This window comes from Bactrocera dorsalis, chromosome 1 (assembly GCF_023373825.1).
Source record: "Bactrocera dorsalis isolate Fly_Bdor chromosome 1, ASM2337382v1, whole genome shotgun sequence".
NCBI classification, from domain to species: domain Eukaryota; kingdom Metazoa; phylum Arthropoda; class Insecta; order Diptera; family Tephritidae; genus Bactrocera; species Bactrocera dorsalis.
Window position 1 is genome coordinate 91,739,321 of NC_064303.1, and position 27,387 is coordinate 91,766,707.

The window sequence follows — 27,387 nt, forward strand, 5'->3', positions numbered from 1 at the left end:
ACAAACCAAAAGCAAAAACGAAATAAAAAAATCTTCATGCCACCCACTAATCATGCCGGAAGGCGGTTTCAAAAGCCGCAGTAATGATAATTACGTGCTATTAATATCATTAATTATAAATGTCTTGGTGCTGGTGGTGGCTACAAGCGGTTGGCCGTGGCTGCTCGATCGACACAATGCGCTGACGACAATATTTATAATCATAAAGTTGCCTTCGAATGGCACTTAACACCCGGCACCTTGCAGCGGCACACACAATAATTTCTCTTCATTTTACAACAACAACAATGTAACACATTGAAGTCAAGGCTATTGCAATTATGCTTGTTGTTGTGCACCTATTATTTAGTTTCCTTTCAGTGTCTAATTGGCTTTCCCTTCACACTGGGCGCAGCAGACAATTTCGCTATCAGGCTGTGTGTGAGTGTTGGTGAGACAATTAGACGAAGTGACACATTGAAATCAACACGAAAGATAGAACAACTAATAACTATATATATCTATATAACTATGTATATTTGTAGATATGTCAATATAAAGTAGATATGTAAATGTCCAGACAGGCCTACATATTAAGACACATTTTATATGCATTCAGCGCGCTGGAGCGTAGAGCGGGCGCTATGTAAATGGGTCGACGGGTCGCCGAGTCATACCGCCGGCAACAGCAGCGCTCTCGCCTTCGTCGTAAAATTACATATAAGTGAGAAATGATTTAGCCCAGTGTCGTAGAACTATGATGGATTAAAAATGGAAGTAGATGAAAGTATGAAAAGCAGAAAAAATAAGAAAGCGCGGCATAAAGACAAAGTCATATTCTACTTACCATATACCAGATACTCGCAGATTTATAGCCGCGCGCGGTGTGAGATATTAAATAAAATAGTAGACTAAAAATACCGAGTACAACGGCGCGCCGTGCCTAGGTCCGCGCGTAAGGTGAGGCGCAGTGTGGTGTAAATAAAATGTTTTGCTGCCATTAAGTAATAAAGCAAGAATATTAAATTTATGATGGGTCATTTTTATGTAGACTGTTGTGACAGAAACACCGTAACAAACTGCTGTAATAAATTAAACGCGCCGCTGTGCTGCACGGCTTTGGCGCGAGTAATAAGGCGGTTGTGGAGCGCAGTATATCACTTACGGGAGAGATGGTAGAAAGTAAGGGAGCGCAACTTACGAATTTGAAAAGACAATTGCAGACCGCGTCCCACCTCAAACTGTCACTTTTTGTCTCATTCGCAAATTTTGGGGGCAAACAGGGATGCACAGCATGGTTTTATATATTTATTTATGGCATATTTGCTTGGAATTTAACTTGTGGAGGGATTATTGGTTTGCTATGTAATATTGAGACGCTGCTGAGTAGTCAGCTGTGTCGTATGAAAGCCATTCAAGGCCAAGCCGAAGATAATGGAATTTTTAGATAAGCACCATTCCAAAGAAAATCGAATGTCTTAATTTATGCGTGGCACGCGGAGACGAAAATGAGAAAAAAAGAAACACATATATTAGACTAATCTCCCTCAAACAAATTTTAGAAAAGGCACTCTAATTGTTACATACTTTGTCAATTAATATCGAGGACATACACTTTCAACCATTGTGGCATTTTTTGTTATAAAAAGCAATAAAAGTGCACAAGGAAAATTTTATATTTTTTTGTAATTTTTGAATCTTATTTAAGAAAAGCTTTTAAGCCTTATCCGTTGTCAATTTTCTGACAACAATTCAATAATAGCATTAGCGCTCTTTGATTCAGCAAACATTTGGACGCAGCGTATAGAACAAACAACTGGTATAAGTTAAATAGACTGGCATAAAAGCAGTTTAAAATATAATAGCCAAGAAACGATACTATAAATGAGAATTAAATTGAAGTATATAACTCTTCTGTATACTTTGGCTGCAGTTGTTTTTTCTTTATAAGCCATCAGTGTGGACAGTGTCTTTTAGAACTTTTCAGACCTGTTAGACCAACTTCTAAAATCTTTGGTGCCCGTTACTCTCTGCAAAAAATATACGACTAACTCGACTTTTACCATAAGATCTTATGTAGTTGAAGACTGTTTTCAAAATATCGATAAATTATTTCTCTTCAAAAAATGAGTTGTCATCGAGTCCATTGAGGAAATAAATATTTATCGAATAACTTGTGTAAGATTATGATTATGTTGTCGAATATATGAGATGGTCAACTAATGAGTTAAATCGAAAGGTTTTTCTATTGCTCATATTCCATTCTTGCCTAAAAATAGTTAATTATTCCTCGCTAGAATTCGACATTGTTCGAAAAGATGTTTCGAATATAGCTATGTTGAAAAATACTCATCAAATTATGAGTCTTCGAGGATGACTTGCTTTTTCAGGCATCATAGAACAAAATGATTGGCGTAAAGGTAACTGAAGTGCACGCAACACATTAAACTTTAATACAGATGGCTCAAAAGTCGAGAACGGAGTTGGTGCGGGACAGTATCTTAATTTTGCTTTTGATTTCAGAAATATGTAACTGTAGTCTACAATTTTATTTTGGATACATATTTAAAAATTTATTTTACAGCATCAATACAGTGCTTGCTAATTTTACTAAATCTTTCTATTACTTCTTCGGGTTAAACAGCAATGTCGTATTTTATGTTGAGGAGTGCTAAGCCGTTCAATCTTTTCTGGAGCATCGTTGTTCTGAGTGTTGATTCGGCGCAAAGAAGAAAAGGATTGTTCAGCGGTAGTATTTGTGGCTGGCAAAGTGCAAAGTAAGTGAAGAATAGTATGAATCGTCGGGTATACACCAGTGGCCACGCAAACCTTACCACTCCAAAATTTCAAATATTGTGCATATTTGATTACGTTTTATAGCGGTACTTTTTGCAGTATAGAATTTTTTTTATTTAGAAATAAGTTATTGACATACGAGTATTATTAATCAAAAATATTAAAATATAAAAAGAAAACACATTCAGCTAAAGACAAATCAATTGAAAGATAGTAAGCTTTACAAAATGAGCGAGAAATGTAAGACACTGACATGCGATGAAAAAATTTTATTTTTTATTGTTTTGATTTAATTTCATTTCCGCCATACTCAAAGTTATTATTTAATTATATTTTTTTTTAATTGAAACACGATTTTTAGTAGGTGCATGTCTTTAAAAATAATAAAATCGGCCGCTTGTATAAGTACAGAAAAGCTAATAAACTAAAAACTATAATTATAATTAGATAATATAATTTAGTTTACTTATGCTTACTAAAAGCATAAAAAACCAAATTGAAGAAAATCCCAAACGAACGAAAAAGTCCGGAAAAAAATATAAGAAAGTATAGTGGTGAGGTTTGCGTGGCCACGAGTTTAAAACCTTATCGCAAGTGCTGAGTGTTTCGAAGGCAGAAAGCGCTTGCGTTCTTGTAGCCCTTGGCATCTGCCATTGTTGTTGCTAAAACGCTACTTCTGCTTCGAGCTTCGATTTTTCAGTTCCTTTAATACTTTCTATGTTAAATTTTGGTAACAGCTGACCCTAAAGGAACTTCATCGGAAAACCTCGTTTTTAAGTCTTGCGTGACCGTGTCATTGAATGGAATGTATGCAGAAACCCTGTAGAAGTCTTCACTGCTTTGAGATGGGTGATTGCTTCGATGACTCTGGCGACCACATATTCTGGGTTTTTTCACTTCAACATCTAATTTTTCAACCATCTGTGTAGCATTTAAAAAATTTCATTAAATTGATATTCAGTATGCATTCTTCGTGTTGCAACCAATGTTGTTATTACGTTTGATGCTTTCGAAAGGTCGATTGATTCGTTCAGCAGAATTACACTAAACTTGGAAAAAACATTGTAACTTCTATGAATATTTCACATATCTTTTTAATCAAAGCAATTTGAATGGTCAGTACCTGTTGCAACTCATTTCTGAACATCCAACTTCCTATCTTTCATCTCTTTCAAAACCAACTGTCCTAACGCAGCTCCCGTGAATGAAATCTCCTCGTGATTGTTTTCTTCAATACTTACATTTATCTGCCCTCGTGGTAGGTTCTTCATGATATTCTACAGATTCCTATCTGTTAAAATCTAAGCAATGTTAATATTTCACGGGGTGAATTCCATTGTTGTGAGGTGAGTGCACCGGTTAAAATTTTACAAATGTTCGCTGTCGAATCTGCACCTTCTTATTGTTTTATGTTATCTGCCTCAGCGCTGTAGCTTCAACGCGGTGAGAAAGAGAGTGAGATCTCTCTACCACTACCTTTTTTCTTGAGCATGCGCACCCGCAGAAATACGCTTATTTTAATCCTCATAGGAATAAAAAATGTCTTTCCAACTTAAAGTCCTTTTCTTCGCGGAGTGTACCTAATGATGTAAAAGTGGTAACTTATATAATATACTATTTTCAGTAATATTATTATCGAATGTTTAACTCTCCCGCAGTTCACCTCCCGTGGTTCCGCCCCTGTTTGTTGGCGAGGGCATGAAACACTGGAATAAATGTCGATAGTGACTAATTCTCGTAATCTACGTAACAGCACTCCATCTGGAATTGCTAAGGACCAAGATTGGTATATGTGTGAGAATCGACTTTATCAGACTAACTTATCCTTTAAGGTTTACGTGTGGTATTTCTATTTCTGAAATACAAATATCAGGAATAACATTTACAAATAAAATAATATTAAAATATTTAACATACCTATGAAGACTGAAATTCAGTGTTAAACAAACAATCAATTTTTTCAATCAACAACAAGGTTTTCGAAACTAAAAACTCTTCGAACTTCAGACTGTAAAACTTCAAAACTATCGCTGTCTCTCTGACATACGTCAGGTGAAAAACTATTTCAGCGAGTTTTAGTTCATTTTGAGGAGGATCATTAATTTAAAGAAACAAAGTAGAGAAGTAATCTTGAAAACTATAATAACTGTAGTATTAAAATTAAGAGTCTTCGGCAGTTAAGCGAGACAAGCATCTATAAGAACCGGTCTAAAATAAATGTTTAAAAATCTTGCTATTTATTTTATGGTGTTTAACCTCAATTATTCTGCGGAATTGTTATTTACCCTCAAATTATCTTGGTATGAATAAATAAATTTCATTTAACAAAATCAGCGTGGTGCCATCTCGTAAATCACCGCAGGTCGTAAGTGCGTCGCACATACATCCACTTTGGCACTCATTTCTGCTTGTACCTTAGCACTCCCTTGCCTTACTTGTCACAGCTAATAGCAACCCTGATAGGCTTAACCACCTTCTCATTTAAGATTTTGATTTCTCCCCTTATTATTTATGTCTTAGTGCCGTACGCAAGAGATTTCCGTATATCTAAACGGCTTTAGCAAGACACTACGCAACTGCGCCACTTTGGAATAAATCTTTTTATATCGAAATAATTCACTAAAAAACGAATATACTTAAATTATCGCTATTAAATTGCGAAACAAAAAAATGCTGTCATGTGCCTTGCTCAACCTACGGGGATTTCGTATCCGCGTGAAATATTTGCCATAACCACTCCACACACTAAACGAAGATAATCACATGGCGCACAAGATGGGACGAAGTGCGGGTGGGGCACGGCAACAAAGCCGCCTGTGCCACCACAGGCGATTTTCTCATTAAGCGACTGCTATGTGTGTGTGCGCCTGTATGTATGCTAGGACAGGGAGTGAGCAGCTCATCCAGCTTGCTATTTGGCTGTTCGTTTCGTCTTTGTTTTGTCTTGTCGCAGCTATGCGCCTCGTGTCTGCGTTGCGGCGGCTGCTGACATCTTCATTGCCCTTGCAGCGCTCGCATTTGAATATCCTGAATTATTAATATGCCAGCAAGCGAGGAAAGAGGGCGCACTGGCATTGGCATCTTCCGAACGCGTGCCGCTTGTCGAGTTGACTCCGCTGCGGGCGATGTGTGATGCTGATTTAGAGTTTGATACGCAACAACCGGTCGCCGCGCGCTGCGTTAGCGGCGCGTTCAAGCGTACAACAGGAAGCGGATGAGGAAGCTTGAAGCGCACACTTGTAATGCCAATGCAATTTCCAGCACGTTTATTGCCTAGCGGCAAACTGACAGGTGGGTGGTGGCGCCGCATCATACATATATACTTGCTTTTCAAGCGCGCGGCAGCTACAACTAAAGCGCGAAGCGTCTTGCAAATAAATGGAAAAATCCGTAAAAGCAACACTTGCGGTCTAAAAGCTAACTGTGCAGCTGGCCCCAAAAGCAGCTACGCTATTAGCGCGCAAGTAGCTGTGTTGTTGCGGTTCACACGGCATTGGAATGGACTTGTAACTGCGTTTGTCTGTATGTATGTGCGCGCTTCGATTGAGAATTTAAATTTCCGACAATAAATTTTCACAGCAAAAGAAATTTTTTATGGCTGAATTATGCAAATGCGCACACACATACAAGCGGCGTTGCCAATTATACCAATACTTAGCGCAATTCTTATACCAATTCTCGTAGAAATACTCATAGCAATTCTTACTTGAGCACTTCTACTACATACATACTAACATCTACCTGAAGTCGCCGCTTAAATCAATAAGACTCTTTGCCCGCGCGCTGGTTATCGCGAATATCATATTCCTCGGCCCCAGCCGCTTCAATGCACGCATACAAATGTTATTTTTGTAATATTTGCATTTTAACCGAAATTATACTATTCCAGCAGACACGTAGCGTGTTCTAGTGTACCTTGCACAATGTATTTGCAGACGCTTCCCAGCGCGGCGCTTCCACTCAACGCAGTCGGTGGGTAAAATGTGGCAATTAAATGAGTTTATCATGGCGTAAGCGCAAACGTGCCTCTAAAGCGATAAGTTAGCTGCCTGCAGGGCAGCACAGCTCCGCCACAATCGTCACCTGACAGTTGGCGCCGCCGCCGCCGCCACTGACTGCATGTTAAAGTATGAAAAATGATGATGAGATACGAAATTAAATTAAATTGTCAAATTTTCATTTATTAATTATGAATTCCACAAGCGCTGACAACCGCAGGTGTCAGTTGTTGCCGTTCAAAAGGTAATAGGGCGATGTAGTTGTAGTGTGGTGTGGTAGTTGTGTTAGTGTGGACTCGTCTTATTACAATTTCAGTTCGAACAACGTCTGTGAATGCATGATAAGTCATAGCAAGACCAGATCTAATTGTATGTACGATTTTAACATATTCAAATATAATTAGCTTTCTTCAAAGTATTTGTACAATTATTTGTTTACAATACAATACAATTTAAATGTTGCCGAAAAGTCTTCCTTTCCAAAAAGCAGTAGTCAGAGAAAGGCGACGATATGGGTTTCGATCTCTTCGACTAAATAGCTCAACTCTAATGTTTAAGTTTTGCAGTAGACCTGATTATAATATTTCCTCTGTTATCGGAATGAGAGACATAAAACGTTTGAATTCATTTCTCTTTCCACTGCTGTTTCATTGTTAGAAGAGGACTTTTAACAAAGCTAAGCTTTCTTCAATTAATTGCACACAATATGAGTAAACTTATATCTTCGAATTTTTAAACATCAACTTAATCAGTAGTAGACCTAAAGCTCTGGAGGCTATCCTCGACATCCGAGCAATACACATACAAATGAGATACAATGCTTGCGTCCAGCCGGCTCATGATCTTAGGTCAATAGAGTCAGACTCGGCATCACCACAGACATTACTTCATACTCAAACTTGTTAGTGAACTTTAGATAATGAACTAGTGATTTTGTGAAGAATAGTTCCAACGAAGAAATATATATATATTCACCGATTCCTTTTTGGTAATCCATATGCAGAAGTAAGCATCAAGCTAAATGACTACCATTCAGTCTTTCACGCAGAAATCATGAGCATAACAAAATATGTCAATCAACTTCTGCTTTAACCACCATGTCCATAAACCCTCAAATGCCAAGCGGATATTAGAGGATATTCATGGCGCTAATACCATTTCTCACTACGTTAGACTATGGAAGGCCAGGCAGGGCAGGGCAAGGAGCAGAACTTCAAGGGTTGTTTGAAGCAATGTTCTTAGGTCCAACACCTCAGATCTTGGAACATAAGCAACACAGGACAAACAACAAAATGACTTTGGAGTAGTTTTGATGATAAATAACACAAAAAGCTCATACTTCTAGGCAAAAGGGAGCTTAGTAACAATTTAGGGTTTATCGCAGGGCATCTACTCTTAAGATCCCTGCTTCATTAAATGGCAAAACTAGAGGCATTGGAAGAATGGAGTGGAAAATATTAAAGAGTTATACCAAATCCACTGAGTTGCTAGACGGCAAACCTTCTACATACATAGCTTGTAATCTGCAAAGTTAGTTCGTATAACATGAAGTTTTAAGTAGGTAGAAGTGGTGGCGTATAAGTAACTTATTTACAAGTCGTTGAATATATGTAATACATGGTTGAAAAGCCTTAAAACTTGCTCAAAAAAAGTAAAAATTAATATGTACCAGAGAGACGCAGAGAAAATACAGGTACTGTGATGTGGTTAATGTATCCTTGGTCTTAAACTCACCTATCATGATATTCATTAGCTCAGTTTGTCAAGATTACTCAGGCAATAAATATATTGGGAAAAAAACTTTCGAAAGGCGAACTAGGAGAGGTTTTAAAGGTGAAATTTATCTAAGCCTCCTTTCTAGCCACTAACCTTATGCTATATAATATTTAGTTACATAGAATTAACGTTTCAAAGCTAACAGTAGGTTCCCGCAAGGCGTTCACAGGGATTCCATTTGAACATTTGAAACGTCGGTGCTTTGGGTTGGAAAAATCTCCTGTGTATCATTGAGAAACATCGAAAGCTTGGTTGGGAGCTACTATACATACATCTCAAAAAACGAACTGGGCATCAAGTGATGATAAATTTCTTTGGTGAAAGATTTTATTCGTGAAATTAGCCTCAAAGGAAACTAGTGAAAACCGACTGTCTCAGTTCTAAGAGTGGCATTAAGAAATAATTTTCCACATAGCAACTAGTCATCAAGAAAAACGGTATATTTTTGATCTTAGTCGGACTCTACTAACTATCATCACCATTTGTCGTGTACTATATATCGTGATGTATTATGTATTATTTTTATTAATATATTTATAAATTTTTAGTTGTTAATTTTAATAATTAAAACCAAAGGCTGTGTTGCTATAAGCTGCAAGTTCATAAAGTATTTTTCAGATTATTTAAAAAACCGACAATAATCGATATTCATTGTTTTTCTTGTCATCATGTTTAATTTTTATTGAGAAAATACTTGTACCATACATGCATACCTATGTCTCTGTATGTGGAATTTTTACAACCCTAAGCTTGTTCACTGTGAATTTGTCTATATAGCCCACCTATACACACAAATACGACTTATTTTGTCTGTTTCTGTGGAAATGGCTCTAAAATGCTTTGCCCTACTTTGTGCGCTACTTCAAGCCTTCTTTCCCACAATTACATTTCTACCCATTAATTAATCATAAGCCCAGCAATTGTAATTGCAGTATTTTCAACTAAAATCGATTTCAATTTAAAAGTCAGCTGCACTTTTTCCACATTTTCATTTCTTAACCCTTAGTTGGACAGGTGTATATATTTCAAAAATGGAGACAAAGTTTAAGAAGGTGGAACTTTGAATTAAAGTAAGGAAACAAGGTTAACCTCGGTTGCACCGTAGCTATAATATCCTACACACTTGCGAATTTTAGAGTATAAAATAGTACCAAAAGATCGTTATTAATGTAGATTTTGATTAACCTGTGCAAATGACAGCTTTATACCATAGTGATTCGATCTGCATTTTTCAGTTTTATAGCGCTGTCTTGGAGAAAAGTATATGACAAATTTATGGTAGATTTTTTGTCAAATAAAAAAGTTTTCCAACGACTTTAGTTGGATCGGACAATTTGTGTGACAGCTATATGCTATAGTTATCCGATCTGAACAATTTATACAAAAGTTCTAGCAATGTCTTGGATAATAATTTGTTCCGAATTTGATGAATATATGTTACGTTAAATCCCTCTCTCACGCACTGGTGCTATACAGCTATTGTAAGACCAATTTCGCTCTACGGTGCAGTAGTATGGTGGACGGGCGTACGGAAATCACCTACCGGAAACCAATAAACAGGCTTCAGAGACTCGCAGCGCTGCGCATAACAGGAGCTTTAGAAACAACTCCGACGGCGACTCTTAAGCTGGTAATAAACCCGCCACCTATAGACCTTTGCACTGAAAACTGCGCAGCAAAATCGACTGCATGACTACTCGCTGCAGGAGAGTTTACATATAGAAACTTCGGGCATAGCTCGGTAGATAATGGCGGTTTGGCAAGCACAACCCTATGATCTCACTCTTTAACTGGGAGAGAAGGTTCAAAGTAAACATAGGAAAAGCTAGCTGGCGTAAAGGTAAAAGTCTATACAGATGGCTCGAAAATGGAGGATAAAGTTGGTGCGGGAATATACTGTCCAGAGTTAGGCATAAGGCAACCATCTAAGTGCCGACCTACTGCGGTATATTTCAAGCTGAGGTCCTTGCTATTGCGAAAGCCGCGGTGCTGGCCTCTAATGCACCTGCAGGCAATTCTAGAGTCAACATCTACGAAGACAGCCAAGTAGTAATCAAAGCGGGCGGAAGTGTCTTGGGAAGCAGGGCAGCAGGGAAATCTGTTGCCAGATGGAGGCAACTTTACTTCTACTGAGTATCAGGCCACAAAGTATCGGGGACAGTGAAATAGTGAACGAGATTGCAAAGAATAGTGTACGACTGAAATCCGAAAACGTAATCGGCATTGGGAAACCCAAGAAGCATGATAAAGGAAATCAAAACACGACGGAACGAGCTACCTGGGTGTAAAATTGCAAAGATCATGTGCAAAACGATAGATCGGAAGCACACAAAATTCTTATTGACACTCGATAGAAGAGACTGTAGGAACATGATCGGAATACTAACTGGTCACTGTCTGGTGGTGAAATATGGAGCTGGCAGCTGAAGAAGACTGCGACAAATATCTAGAGCAAGGTACCAGGGAAACAGTGGAGCATCTCTTGTGCACATGTTCCGCACTGGCTATATAATGCTGTAAGCACCTGGGGTCCCCACGATATGATGCACTGGAGGAGGAGGTATCGATAGTGGGGCCGCAGAGTCTGTTAAAATTCACGTCAAGCACAGGCAGCCTAAAGGATGACTACTCCTTATAGACCTAGTAACTGAACTCCATCTGGAATCGCAAATGACCAAAGCTGGTCTATGCGTGGCTTTTTGGCGTACCAAATTAACCTAATCTAACCTTCGTGAAGAAACCTCGTCCAACAAACAAATTTTTCTTACAAGGACTTGAGTTCTACAGAGGTTTGATATCGATGGTTTTAACAAATTAGCAGTTTCTTGGTGGGAGGGGGGCGTACTGGGCTTATCCGGACTACGAATCTACGACAGAGACATTCGATATGAACAAGCTGGCTGACCCAGACGTTTCTTTAGCAAGAAGTGGTGTGTTTCGGTAGCACCAGGCCTTTTTGGAAGGCCGGGAAAAGGTCGCTGACGAAGACCGTGCTGGAAGACCTTCCACAAACACCGATAATATGACTCGTATGCGCAAAGTTTTTAACTCAAACCGTAGACTGACATTGTGATGGAGCACTTGAACATGGAAAAGGCGTGCGCGAAGATGGTACCAAAAGTGTCACTGGCGACCAGAAATGGCGGCGAGTGGAAGTGTGCCAAGAAAATTTGAACATGTTTAAAAGTGCCCCCCCCCCTTTTTTTTTGGATAACGTAATGACAGGTGAAGAGTCGTGGATCTTTGAGTATGATCCCGAGACAAAGAGGCAATCTTTCTAGTGTCACACGCCGTAGAGGGGATCCAAGCAGCATGCACCTCGGCTCTCAAATCTATTCTGGATAATGCCTTCCGTGACGTCTTCAATGCTTGGAAATCACGCTGGCAGCGCTTCATCGACGCAGAACTAGCCTATTTTGAAAGTTTTTAAAGAATTGTAAAGAATGGTTCTTTACATTTTTCTAAATCGACTTAGTCCTATTACTTTCCGGACAAACCCTATACTTAGTGCTTAGAAACTCTCTCAAATCGTGTTATGTGTGTCTAAACAAAGGTTAAAAGATGTTTCAACGTAGTATTAGCTACAAAATAGGTCACCAATATAATAAAATAAAAGACTTTCATTTTAGATGTGACCACTCATAGGCTCTGACTATAGTAACCTTTCGGTTTCTATGACACATAAGCCATTTTGAAAACCACTGCTAACTGCAAACACATTTAATTGCGCATTAACATTCATATTCATATGCCGTTAGCCATAAAATCCGTTATCTTAAATGCTAGGCTGGGCAGGCTGTACTTACCTTGTGAAGTGCGCTGTTGTGTAGTTGTTGCCGCCGCCGCCGTTGCCATTACCAAAGCTAGCATCGGAATTAATGAATGCCGCTGCTGTTGCTGACGCGCTGTTGTTGTTGCTGCTGTTGCTGTTGTTGGTGGTGGTGTTCGAAACGGCTGTCAGTGGCGTTGTTGGCAAAGTTAGTAATCCACTCGATGCTGTCGTGGCGTTAACAGCGCCGCCAACAACCGCTGTGGTTACAGTTGTTTTGTTGGCGGCAATGTTGGAATTTACCGTACTTTGAAATGCGGGAAACAGTGTTGCCGCAAATGCACTTGTACCCGCCACAGTTGGCGAGCTGCACGAATTCTCGTTGGCCAACACTGCCGTCGGACGCAAATATGGATGGAATTTCGAGGCAGTCGGCGCTTCCAAATATTTGCCTTGATACTGATGAAGTTGCCGATGCACAACACCATTGCTGTTGCTACTGTTGTTGTTGCCGCTGCTTATATTACCATTGCTGACTAGGCTGGCGATGCTGGCGGCCGTGTTGCTAGTATTTAAATTATTATTATCCGAAATGGCAGCATTGGCATTTGCATTTACAATGGCAACAGGTGTTGGCAATGTTGCCGACGGATTAGCAACGCGCATTGCCGCTGCTGTGGCGTCCGTAGGTGTTGCCGTTATGCCATTGAGCTGATCGGCGCACAATTTCATGGAGTGCAACATCATTTACGCGGTTTGTTTGCAAATTTTATTGGCGTTTGTGGTGGTTTTTCTTCACTTTACATACACACGCACACGCGCACTCATACACTAATACACACTCACGTACACTTTAATGCATATATGCCGTTATTACACCTACGCACTGTTGGCGCGCTATTAAATATGCCGTTATTTCCGCTATTTGCACAAAGCGCGCATGCATATGTGTGTGCGTGTCTGTAAGTGTGTGGGACTAGCGCTCGGTTGGTTGCTTTTGGTTTGAGCAGCAAAAATTAACTGCCGCGGTTTTCAGCGATTTGCTAATAATATACGGTAGTTGGCTGCTGCTTTGGTTGTATGGCACTGGGTAACACTCTATTATTATCACAATAGTTGCACAAATTCAGCAAATATTTACACACTTTATCAGTTTAATATGATTTTTATCAGTTTTTGTATTTTTCTGTTTTTTTTTTTTGTTGTTTTTAGTCAGATAAGACGCGTCGTAATTAAAGCTAACTGCCTGGTCCTTACGGTGCAGTTAAAGTTCAATGATGTTGACACAGATTTTCAGCACTGCTGTAACTGCCATTATATGTTTGCACACCGTTATGTACATATATATATCTACTTTATATTTATCTTTTCAGCAGATAAGTTAGGCAAATGGCACACAGTAGAGTTGCGATAGAAGTAGTTAACTGTAATAAAAAATCAAAAAAAATCTTAGTTTAATAAATAAATTTTTTGAATGATGTGTTATATATTATAAGTATATATTATATGGCGTAGCACAGGAAGTATATGAGTATGTATGAGAAGCTTAAAATTGTTCATGACTAAAAATATATATCCAAATATACACATTTCTACTATATTAGCCTAAAGTTGGCTCATCATTGCAAAACATGCATACAAAATACTATTTTTATCAGCAAAATCGAGCTCCACAGATTGCCAAGGAACCTGTGACCGATGACTCAGTAAGTTATTTTAACGGATTACATGGGTTTCCTCGAGTAAAAAGCAGAATTTTTTCAACAATTTTTTTCTCATATAAAAAATTAAATATTTTATTAGAATTTTTTATTGTTACAAACAAATACTACTAACAAAGAAAATCTGAAATTTGTGCAAAACCATAATTTAAAAGCGGCCATTGCGAGGTCATTTCCGGTGACCACTCGGAAAAAATACGCGCAAACGTTGGCTGGATAACTGTTTACAGGATCATCTAAAGTGAAGAAATAGTTAAACCTTAACTTAGAACTTGGACGATAGAAAAAAACTGAAAATTTGATTTTTGGCAAATATTCTTACAAAAAAATTTAAATTTCGGAGAATATTTTGCGACATTTTTTTCAAATAGTTGTATTCACAAAAAAATTTTCATCCAAGTCTTTAAGCATTGTATTTCAAAGATCTGTCTAAAATTTCATGAAGACCGGTTGACGAGCTCTTGAGATTTCTTGCCAACCGCGTTTAAAGACGGCGCACTTAGCCCAACCAGTCTCGAGCACACAAGTTCTCAAGGCTGCATCTCCGAAACTATTACTCGTATCAACTTGAAATTTCAAGAAAATATTTTAGAGGTGTTGTAGAATGTAATAAGATAATAAAAAGTTCGATTTTTTGAAAGCCGTAAACCCATGTAACCTCTTAAGGTAAACTTAAGCAACTAGGCCAGTCCAAAACAAGAAAAAAGGCCTAACTTTAAATGTTGTTAAAAAATGAATCGAATTATTTTCTTCGTGGACTTATTGAACTCATATTTCAGTATACAAACAAAATTACAGAATTTTGATACAAAATGTCGATCAAGCTTCGTAGTTACATGTTTCCAAAGGTCCTCGACAGGTAACTGTGGTAACATTGGTGGCCCAAGCGAAAGTAGGAGAGCACTACTAGCTAAAGATAGCATGGCAATGCTTATGTACGTAGATCCTCGAAAGGGTGGACAGCACTGCCTCAAAAAGAATGTGTCAATAAGGCAAAAGCTGTGTGCAGGTTATGCGCCTTTAGAGTTGCCAGTGCGTTTAGAACGGTATCGCAGGAACCGATTTTACCATATGTGGTTTTATGCCACCGCATATAAAGGCCTTCGAGTTAAGTAGAATCTATTGTAAAACAAAAGATAGGATTAAAAAAAGAGAAAAATACGAGTCTCGGTGAGTGATAAAAGCAATGGGATGCGGTAGATAAAGGAAGATGGATACATGTATAGGCTAATTAAGAATGTATCAGCATGGATTGATAGACAAGATAGTGACACAGACTTCTATTAAATGCAGTTCTTGTCGAGCCATGGCCCTTTCAGCACAAATTTGCCGACGATGAGTTCTTTCTGCAGAAATGCCACATAAAAAGCAGAGCACTTCTCTTTCTTCTGCTCGAGGTATGTAGTAGAGAGAACCACCATAGAAGAAATAACAAGCGAAGGAATGACTCCCGACAACATACTGAGTCACATGCTGTGATCAGAGTTGGAGTGGGCTTAAACTTATAAATTGGTTGCAATAAGATTCCAAAAACTAAGAATGAAAGAACTTCAGCGGAAAATCATAAGACAATATGAATGACCCTGAAGCGAGGGTGTGTAGAGATACTTATCTTCCAGCTTGACCCTGCGAAGTAGTGCTTAACACCGTTTCCGACAAATAAACAGCTTGTTGGGAAGAAAATACTAGTCCCTCGGGTATATACAGACAGATGGACAAATGGACATGGCGAAATCGAATCAGCTCATCAGGCTGATCGTTTATATACGAGTATATGTACATATAATATATACACATTTTGTATAAGTTCCAAGACATTTCTGTTCTTCGTGTCAAATTTAATATATCTCAGAGTATAAATATACAATAACAGCAATCATATCTAGTATAGGATATAGTTTTACTATAAGCTATACTTAAAATTTCAAGTATATATACGGATTTGAAAAAGCCTTGTTGACAAAAGAACGCGCTGAAACTCACCAAAAACTCTTTTCACTGCACAACTTAATAAATAATGTGGTTAGGACCCTAAAGTAAACGAATCAACTTCATATTTTCTGAAAATCATTCTCTTTTCTGGCTCGTTAAGTTACAAAATGCAAGAGAAATCGTACAGTAGCAAGGACATTACCATTGATTGTGCTGATCTGAGTTAAAAATCAATTTAATAAAATGCATATAATGTATGATAAGTTGTAAATATTTTGTAATAAAGATTTTATAATTTTTATTTTAAAATTTTAAAATTTTTTTTTCCAAAATTTCTTTTAAACAGATTTTTAAATTAATATTTTTTTCAATATTTTGTTTTGAAAATATTTTTTTTTTATTATATTTTTTTTATTATTAAATTAATATAATATTGCCTTCTTAGTTGTTACTTTAAAGTAATATAATTTCCTATATTAAATTTAATTTATTTCATATCAACATTTAACAGTTTATATAATTTTCAATTTTCATAATAAGCCAAAAAAATATAAATCTTTACTTTTTGGTATTTTTAAACTTTAATTTTTAAAATCAACGATTTTGTTTTTATTTTCTGATAATTGTATCCCATAAGAACTGAGAAATGTTAAAATCATTAATCTTGCTCTATATATTCCGCCTCTTATCAAGGACATTCCGTACAGTCCTTTCACATTTAATTCAAGGTATACTCATACGATTAATTACCATAATATGTGTATACAAGAGTAATATACGTATGTATATGTAAAGTAAGTACGAATGCAGCATATGTTTGGCTAATTTATTTAATTGAAATCGAATTATTTGCTGTCGCACTTGAAATACCGCAGGCGCAGCTTAATTATCGGTCAATTGCTGAAATGTAAACTTTACACGCTTCGCTGTACACAAGCACCATTAAGAGTGAACTCAGTGAGCTTATTGAACAACAGCGACAATGTTGCCACATATAACGAAAAAATTATGGAATGAAAAACAAGAATGTTAACTTTTGCTCCTAAGCCATAATACTATTTTTTGTACCATAAAAGGGCGGTTTAAAGTCCCCATAGGTTTGAAAATCTTTAAAATAAGTATATTAAGTGTAGGAGTGGCTCTAGCCCGATATGACTCATATCCACCCTGTAACATAGGAATATATGTACAGTGCCATACACAGAACTTGGTTGAAATAAAAATGGGAGGTCCACGTCCATTGTCCGATATCGACCTCGACTCCATAAAAGCTTGTCATACCATTTCGAGCATAAAATTTAATGTCTCTGGCATATTTAGTTATTGATTTATGGCGGTCTTAGTACTTTTTAACCGTTATATGAGGAGTGAATGGGGTTATGTTTCGTTTTCATTCATTTTCACACCGTCGGTAGGAATTTTTGTAATATTTGTTCTAGGCCATTTTAGTTGTTGTTGCTTTAGTAGCTTAGGAGATATGTATATATATTAAACTTTTTGGAAGACGGAGCCAGGTCCACTTTTTCAACATTTTTGGCCCACAAAAATATTATATTTTTCCCGAATGAGCCGAAGTGGCAACTCTAATTCAACGCACACAATTACTAAGAACTATTAACACACACACACAAGCATATCAGCAATAAATCGTGTTATGACGAGCATTCAGCGAGGAGTTTCATATGTGTTGTTGCCATTAAAGCGAGTAGGCGCTCGTGTGCTACGAGCACTTAGCATTATCGATATTGTTTAACTTACTCACAATTAGGCTGTTGTTGGCTAGTAGTGCTTACTCCACCAAGGGAGTTACCCAACTTAATATATATGTCTGTTATATCACACACACATATACATACATATATATACATATTTTTGTATTTATAATCACCAACTATATATGCGAAATCACACTACTTGCGCCATTAATCACCTTGTATACGCAATAATTCGTTTGCAACAACAACACTTAGCAAAAACACGATTGCAACATTATCGCCCGGCTGTCGTTCCACCGATAACAAGCTAATTTAATTATTTCGTGTTGAACCTTTTCGCAGTGTAACGGTAAATTTACTTGCGCGTCAGAGCTGAGTTTACAAATTTGTTGTCACCTGCCGCCGCCATGTGCGATACTGTTGTACTTTCAATCAAATTGAACACTTTTTGTTGCACCTTCGCCGTTGCTGGCTGTCAGTTGGTTGTTTTTGCCCGTTTCTTTGCATTTTCGCCTTTGTTTTTCCTGTTTTGCCTCGAAGGATGAGCAAACATCGTATTACAGTGTCTACAGTTACTCAATGTAAGCTTAACAATGTGTGTAACAGTATTTGTTGTGCTACTTGTGTTTGTTGTAAATTGATAATTTATTCAGCACACAATAAAGAACGGCACTCTAATGCCGCCTGCCACTGCCATGCACGCCTGTGAGTGTGTGTGTGTGTGTTTACACGCAAGTATGTCAATGTGATGCGTTGCATGGCTGTGTGTGTGTGTGTCTGTTTGCAGATAACCATTTTATCTGCAGCCGCCAGTGTGCAACCCACTCGCTCTCTTCTCCCCCGAGCTGGCTTTGCTGCCTTCACTCGCCTTCACTTTACTCGTAAATATGCGCTGCTGGCTTGTTTGTTTTCTTGAGTATTCTATAAATAGTTTTATGTTGATTGTTGTTGTTATATTGTTTGTCCTGTTGCTGTTGCTGCTGTTTCTGCTGCTGGCAACTTGTAAATCTATTTATCTACCAGATATTGGTTATTGGTTTTATCTTTTTCTATTTATCTATCTATTGTACATTTTTGTATGAATATTCCTTTTTGTCACCGCCACACGCTCGTCTTGGCTTACGGACACACGCACAAACATACATATGCACACACACACAAACAGTCGTTTTATTTTCTTTTATGCTTCCAATTTTGCAGCCCTCGGGGTTTACTATGTTGCCACACTCTGCCTGGCTGTGCGAATAGCTTTGCTCGCTTGTTGCAAGGAGCGGATTCACATTCAATGCTGCATGGGGTGGCTCAATTTCACACAGCTTGAGTTCGTCTGCTTGTCGGCAACAAGTTTTTAAATCGTTCTTGCTTTCGTTCGCCAAGTATTTCTGAATAAAAATCATGCCTACAAGTTTTAAATTAAAAATATATATATTTGCAAAGACATCCTCCATACCATATTCGTTCTATCTTCATCATCGTTAGCACCATTTTACAGAATTCAATAAGAAATTACTTTACGTCGGTAACTTGAAGGAATTTTGTACTAACTAGAAAAATTCTGATCGACTTTAACGCCTACATTTTGGCCTCACGCTCCGACCAAAGTTAAAAAAATACTAGCCCTACTTTGCTCCATACCCACTCAACCAGTTTAGATTTAAAAAAAAATTCTAAAAATATACAAAAGTACAGTAGAAAACTTCATAAGCTACTGGCCTATACAATAGTATTAAATATGATACCGCAAAACCCAGACTTATTAGCTTCCCATCATCAACAACCAAGATCTACTGGAAGAAACCAACAATCTACCTATCGATATATCTACCAAACGTAAACCATTTGGCAGCCTAGGATATACACTACACAAGAATATTGATGAGGTTTCCAGAACTATTTTCTTTGGAACCCATTAGAGCCTGACGTTGAGCAATACCAAAAGCTCCATCAGAATCGGGGAGGAGCTCTTCGAAACGTTGGATATCAAACGAGGCGACTCCCTATCGTGCGACATCTTCAATCTATTGCTGAAGAAAAAAATACAAGCTGTAGAGCTGAATAGAGGAGGTACAATCTGCTACAAGGGTGTAAAACTGCTGGCTTACAACCGGGCATAATAACTTTTGCCAACAGGTTCTTCTTTAGACTTGGTAGGAAATTAAGAATTAAAATAATCTCTCAAGGAACAATGACCAAATTTTACGTCCTGCTATATGGTGCAGAGGTAAGAACCATGACAACATCTGTTGAGTCGATGTTACGAGTTTTCGAGAGAAAGGTTCTGCGGAAGATTTATGGTCTTTTGCTCATTAGCAACGGCGAATTTCGCATTCGCTGGAAGGACCAGCTGTACGAGTTACACGACGACATTGACATGGTTCAGCGAATTAAAAGCCACCGGCTATGGTGGACGAAAACACTTCAGCTCTGAAGCTATTTGACGCAGTATCCGCCATGGGAAGCTAAGAAAGATGAAGACTCCATTCGAAAGACCAGATGTAGAAGGACTTTGCTACACTTGGAAGCTGGAATTGGCGCCAATATCAATCTCATAGGTGCGCTCCAAGCGTTCATAGAAGGCATCTTTGGTCACATCGTCCTTCTGTTCCGTCGAGGCATGGGCGCAAATCAGCGATATGTTGAAGAACTTCGCTTCGATGCGGATTGTGGCTAGACATTCATCTACCGGCGTGAATGCCAGGACTCGGTGGTGGAGTCTCTCTCCTACCACAAATCCCACACCGAATTTTGCGTTCCTTTAAATGGCCACTGTAGTAAATGCCACAAGAACCTACTCGTTTGAGTCTTTGTCCCGTCCATCACACTGCTTGGACAGCGGTGATGTCAGCCTTTATTTTTACGAGGACATCAACCAGCTGGGCAGCCTTCCCGATGAAGGGACCGGACATTCTAGGTGCATGCTCTTAAATCGTAATCCTTAATGCATTTGCTATGATCGTCATCAAAAGAGCGGTCTCTCGTCCTAGGCTATTGTTTTCTTTTCATAGAGAACTTTTTTTACGTAGCGGGTCCCAAACTCGGCACACAACCCTTGGGAGGGATGGTTCGCCTTCTCACTTTAGCTCGCCTTCAAACAGAAGTTCTCTGGCTACCCAGAGGATACTTGGTCTAATCGTGAGCTGATTGCGTCAAATGTTAAAGAATCGTTTCTGGCCTCTCCCAAGTGAAAAGTCGTTTTCCTAATGAAGAAATTGTTATAGCAAATCTGAGTTCAATCGGTTTGTATATGTAATCTCTCCTTCTTTTTTATGTTAAAAAATGTTACGAGGGCTGCTATATATATTTCTGGCCTAGGCAACACTAAGTGTTGCCAGGTGCAATCTGACATTTCCATTGGAAAGTTTGACATTTTTTAGCATAACATCATTCATCTCGGCCAAAAAATGGAATTAACTCGTGAACATTTTCGTGCTATCATTTTTCACAACTTTCGACGTGGATTATCACGACAAGAGTGCATCGATGAACTAAAATCTTTAAATGGCTATGAAGCACTATCCTATAGCACTGTGAAAAACTGTTACAACGAATTCAATCGTGGCCGACGCTCGCTCAAAGACGAATTCCGTGAAGGTCGTCCAAAAACAGCCGTTGTGCCAGAAAACATCGATGCCGTGCGTGAACTGATAATGCAAGACCGTCATGTAACATACTCGTAACTTCGGATAGAGGCTTGCCTATGTATTTCTCCCACCAGCATACATTCGATATTGCATGAACATCTGGCCGTGAAAAAGGTTTGTTCTCGTTGGATCCCGCACAATTTGACAATCGCTCAAAAAAAGGCTCGTGTGGATTGGTGTAAAGAAATACTGAAAAAATACGATCGCAGTGCTTCAAAAGACGTTTATAAGATTGTCACAGGTGACGAATCATGGATCTATGCGTATGAGCCCGAAACAAAACAGCAATCGACCGTGTGGGTCTTCCAAGACGAGCCAAATCCAACGAAAGTTGTTCGTGGAAGAAGCACTTCGGCAAAACTCGTCATGTGGCGACTGTTCTGCTTGAGCAACGTAGAACGGTCAATTCTGAATGGTACACCACCATTTGTTTGCCTGAAGTCTTCGGAGAAATTCGAAAAACGAACAAGAGAAGACGAATCGTTGTGCACCATGACAATGCGAGCTCTCACACATCGGCTCAAACTAGCGCCTTTTTGACCGGCCAAAACGTCGAATTGATGGGTCATCCGCCGTACAGCCCTGACTTGGCACCCAATGACTTCTTTTTATTCCGACACATCAAGAAAATAATGCGTGGTCAACGGTTACCTAGTCTAGTCCTAGTCCCTCAGTTGTTGAGATATCGACCAGAAATTTTGCACAATTCTCTTCCTCCCCAAGAAGCTGTTCATTTGTCGGAACCGCCGATATCGGAACACTATTACATATAGATGCCATGCGAACTGTCCGATCGAAATAAAGTGTTTGTATGGAAATTTTTATCATTTGAAAAGTTATCTGCATAAAACTTGGCTTTTCTAAGGCAACGCTAACATATCTGAAGACACTTTTCGAATCGGACCACAACAACATACAAAAAGACCAAAATCAAGCTTTTTTATGAAAACTTCTTTATCTGTGAAGGGTATTCTAGTTTCTTTGACAGAAAATATGTACATGCATTCATGACTACATGGACGAAGGGAGTTTAAGATTAAAGATTTATAGTTGGTATTAATGCTTCACGTTTCGTTTCGTCTATGGACTTGGACAACGTTGCCTCTATAAATTATGGGCTATTTGCAGTAAAGTATTCCGCCTTAAAAATAATTTATTGTCCAAAAACTTGAAATATTAAAAAATCTGTACAGATATCTATATCAGTGAGCAACCACCCTCCCTTTCTTCCACCCACTTTACCACCCCTCTCTCTAACGCCACCAAAAAGTTCATGATTTTGATTTCAAATTCATGACTATTTCTCCGCTTTAATGGTCCCCATTCATTATTGCACTTTTATTAAACTCATAAATGAACTATTTTTGTCATCAGTAAAATAATAATAATTTCATTTTATGGCTGTCACACAAAGTATGCGCTGACTATGAGTGGCCTCACTGGCTGATTGCCTACGAACCGCTACCGTAAAGCGATTTCCAAATGCATACCAGGTGATGCTCATAAAAATATCAACAGCGGCCGAGCCAAATATGTCGTCCGCAGTTGTCGCGTCTGCCAATGCATGGCCACCGGTGGCATTCAAGAGCGTTGCGCATCTCCTGCCGGCGCGACCGTACAGCGCTCACATACAACTATGGTACTCCGTACTTAGACATGTGTAGAAGTGCACACGAACAAGGCAATCGAGGTTTCTCCCATGCATGAATAGCAGACTGCAGCCGAGCTGACACACACGACACGTGAGCGCCTCGGCTACACATGTGTTTGGAGGTCTTTCCACACACAGGCGCACATGTGCTTGGGTTTTTGTGCTCAGCGCATCATAGTAATAAGAACAACATCAGCACGTACAACATACACACACACACATATGCGCCCAAGAAACAAAAGCAAACTTAAATGCATTTTTAATCTGGTCTTTATTTTTGGTTTATTTTATCTGAATGCACTTGAATAAGTTTGCTGTTGCCTCCACCTCACCGACACCCATTATATTTACTATACTTGTATGTGTTCATATATACTTGTATGTGTCTTTCTATATATTTTTTTAGTTTATTTTTTATTTTTTGTTTTTTATTTTTTAGATTGCACTTTTGGTTTTGATGTCGCTATCTGCTGGCGCTATCGTTTTTTGTCCTCTATCTGCTGCTGTTGAAAGGTGTTACAGTTAGGAAAGGACATTACGTCCTCTGTATGTGTGTGTGTAGTGCATTTATTTTTATTTTATGGTCATATGTATGAACTCGGCGACTTGTGAATGTGTGTGTAAACACATTTGTATATATTTTATTGTCGTGCATTTTTGTGTGCTTGTATGTGTGCGTGTTAGCTTATTTACATGTAGTGTCTATATGCATGTGTGAGCAGTTTTGTGCGCCATTTATTTTATTGTTTTCATATGCACTTACAGTTATGTGAAAATTAACAGACCACAGGCCATAAAGTTAATGTATGGGATGACGCAGATTGAGCGCTGATTTTATTTTTAGTTTAATTGAATTGAATCTGAAAATTAGTCTGCAACACTTAACAACTATTAATTTTTAAAAACAACGTATTTTTAAGAATTTATCGGTCCTAAAATATTTACTAATTACTCAGTTATTTGTTATGGTTGCACTGAACTCCTCAACTGTGGAGCTTTTATAAAAGATATGCGACAAGTGAAAGATTCTATAAATTCTAAACCCAATGCATTAAGAACGTAGCTTTTTTGGCTAGCTATACCCAGTTATCAGACAATTTGTGACAAGCCGCAATTCGAATTTGGAAACTTTGCCAACAACTCTGAGTTTTGTCCTCATCTCTCGACCTTAAGAGGTTAAAATTAAAACAAATCGGTTTTTTATTTTATCTACGTAATGAAAATTTATATATTTAAGAATACACAGAGAAAATTATATCGTTTCAGTGAATATTTTCGAAGTAACAGGCAAATTTGAAAAGGCTTTTCAGAAGTGTATTCCAAACTTCAAACGCGTTTATCTCAAAAAGGTGTTTTCAAAGGGGTGACCAATATTATTTCAAAATGGCTAAACCGATTAGTCGATTTTAACACGATCTTTTTAAAAATATTTTTTTAGTAACTAATACAATATTTTTTCTCACCCATAATTTTTTTACAAACGATTTAAGGCCGAAATTTTGGCCAAAAATTGATTTCTTTTTAAATCTGACATTTTGGCAAAAAATTTTTTTTGCTTATTTTTCGATTATTTACTAGATTTAACATTACTTTAACTAAATCTGTTTGGTTTTAAAATTTATGAGCATCCAGTTCAGATATATTCGGTCACCGAAAAACGCCTTTTTTGAAAGGAGCTCCCGGAGATAAGCTGTAGTTCATTTCCAAATAAATATTTTCACTAATTCTTATTCATAAAATACAGTTAAAAGATACCGTAATATTTTTATAAATTTTGAGTCAATAAGTTTAAAAGTTTTCTCAGAAAAAAATTCTGGGAATTTCCCATTTTTCGGCCTTCTGACTGTATATAAACCCTTAAAGAAGATAAACGCAACTATCAATGCTACGAAGTTTTAAGTTCAAGATTTTCGACAAGGGTTACTATTGTGAATGGCAGGACTAACAAATAACTGTCTAGTTTATTTACAAATTTTTTTTTATAAAAAAAATTAAATCTTAAGCTTAGTATCAATTTATATGCTAAATAAGCACTAAACAGTCCACAACACAAAACTTTAGTGTCATTATTTAATTTAAGAAAAATATTTAACATTTGTAAAGTAATTTAACATTATTATTGAACATTCCCATAGAAAAATTTAGACTTTAAAGCTGAGCGTTTGGTATAAAAATTTTACATTTCATTCAAAGAAGTGTCGGTGATCGTTTAAGATATTTACTACTATGAGCAAAACATAATAAGACTTTGTTCATAATTTTAAAATTCCTAACGCTTTTTCAAAAAATTTATGTCGTTCTCCGTCAACTCTCTCTCTCTACTTTTTGGCCCATTTAGTTGATTACGAAAATCGATTTAGTCATAACCTTGCGCGTATATACGCGAGATGGTTTCTAATGTATGTGAACCAAATGCACTTTTTTTTCCAGAAAACTGCCCTTATGTTGGAACAGCAGATATGGAACTACTTTATAAGGCTCTTATACAGACTGCCTGAATGACGCCCATAAATTGATAAAAAACTGTTTTAAAGGCGATATATCTTAACGAAATTTCGTATGAATTTTTATCTAAAGCAGTGGTACAATCTTCGAAAAAATTGTTTAGATCGACTCACTATAGCATGTAGCTGCCACATAACTGGTCGACCTGAATCATATACTTATATGAAAAACTTTTTTGTTTATCAGAATATCTTCACGAAACTTAGCAGAAATTATTGTCAGAAACCAAGAAAAAATCTCCGAAGAAATCTTTTAAATCGGACCATTATAGTATATAGTCGTCATACAAACTAATCAATCAAAATCAAGTTCTTGTAAGAAATCTGTTGTATTAATGAAGGGGTGTATAGCTTCAGTGCAATTGAAGTTAAAGGTTTTTCAGGTTTTATTCTATTTTTTTTGTTTCATAATATTTTTAAATATTTTTATTTTTAATTTTTTATTTTTATAATATTTAAATATTTGCTTGTTTTACAATATTTTTAATTTTTTTTTTATTTGTTATTATATTTTAATATTTTTCTTTTCATATTATATTTTTAAATTTTTTTTATTATCTTTTCTTGCAAAACACCTAAAACGCAAAGTTCTTCCCTTCACAAACTCTTCGTCGCTTATATAATTTCTTTCTAAACTTTTTATCTGAAGCACACCAATTATTTCGCACAACACTGTCAGCCAGCCATGCACATTTACCTGGGAACGCACATATGCAAGCACTGCCTTCACAGCACTTTATTGGCACACAAATTACAAAAAGAAAATAATACGTGCGCAAAGCTACAAAAAAACAGTTATACATATATGTATGTGTGTATAAGTAATAGTGTGGCACACAAAAGCCGGAAAAATCGATGCAACGTATCCATTATTTTTGTAGATCAGTGACACAAAAACGAGTTCATCCACTGACTCTGTGACTGGGCGACTTAGAATCGGTGTGTCAGTGTTAGCTATTGTGTTTTTTACATATGTGTGTGTGTTTTTAGGTGTGTGTGTGGGGGTTTTTCTATGTATGTGTATAAGCAAATAGTTGTGTGTGTGTTTGTTTGTGTTATTGGCATTGTGTGCGACCGAGTGTTGTTATGCACTTTGGCTTTTCCGAATGGCTTTTCATATGCAATCAGTGGAACACTGGTCAGGCTGTAGTTAATCCTGCCGGCTATGGCTAGCCAACAACAAAAACTTTTATGCGCTGTATTATTAGACAATTTTTCTAACAGTCACATATATGTGTATGTATATACATATATGTATATGGTGTTTAGATATTTTTCCATTATTTTCTATTCACTCACGTTAGTTTTTGCACTCCAATGATTCTATATTTGAATTATAATTCGATTACTTTGAGCGCGCGTTGTTGCTGCGATTTAGATTTGAGTTCGCTTCGAATTCGCTTTTAAATTTAGTTTAGAAAGAGTTTATAGTTTTATATATATTGTATATCTGTGTGTGTGTAAGCACTTGTATTTTTTTATGAACTACTGATTTTGTTATATCGAACCTTTGCCGCAGAAGACACGAACTTCAACTAACTCGAAAAATATTTCTCTGACGCTAACGCTGCTCCAGTTTCGTTTATTGCTATATATGAGTAGTGTATTGTTTTATCTGCGTTCATTTAGATAAGAATAATCTTATCATTTCGTCGATAAGCATATATAGCGCGCTCTTATCTTAAAGCAAATTGTTGATCGTTACCGCTGGCGAGCTATAAAGCAGCACTACAAATGTTTATTTAGTGAATGAGCGAACATGTGTGTGTATATATGTATATGTATATGTGAGGATATATGTGTAAGTGTATGGATAAGTATGAATATGTGTGTACGTGAGCAGTGTGTGAGTGTTTGCGTTAATGCCAGCGCGCACATGAGCCAGAACACAGCAATGAGCATGCA

At 37.5% G+C, this 27,387-nt stretch overlaps 1 protein-coding gene across 5 annotated transcripts in view; it reads right to left on the reverse strand.

Annotated features, from left to right (window-relative positions):
* Window positions 1–27,387, reverse strand: part of LOC105223796 (CUGBP Elav-like family member 1) — a 202,682-nt gene that overhangs the window by 157,997 nt on the left and 17,298 nt on the right. For 2 of the 5 annotated variants that reach the window (XM_049446804.1, XM_049446803.1), the window contains exon 2: window positions 12,356–13,742. In XM_049446804.1, the coding sequence (XP_049302761.1) occupies window positions 12,356–13,065 (710 nt within the window). In that variant the 5' untranslated portion in view covers window positions 13,066–13,742. Of the gene's footprint in view, window positions 1–12,355; window positions 13,743–26,781; window positions 27,217–27,387 lie in introns of those variants that run through there. The other 3 variants (XM_011201647.4, XM_011201646.4, XM_049446807.1) reach the window with 3 other exon arrangements.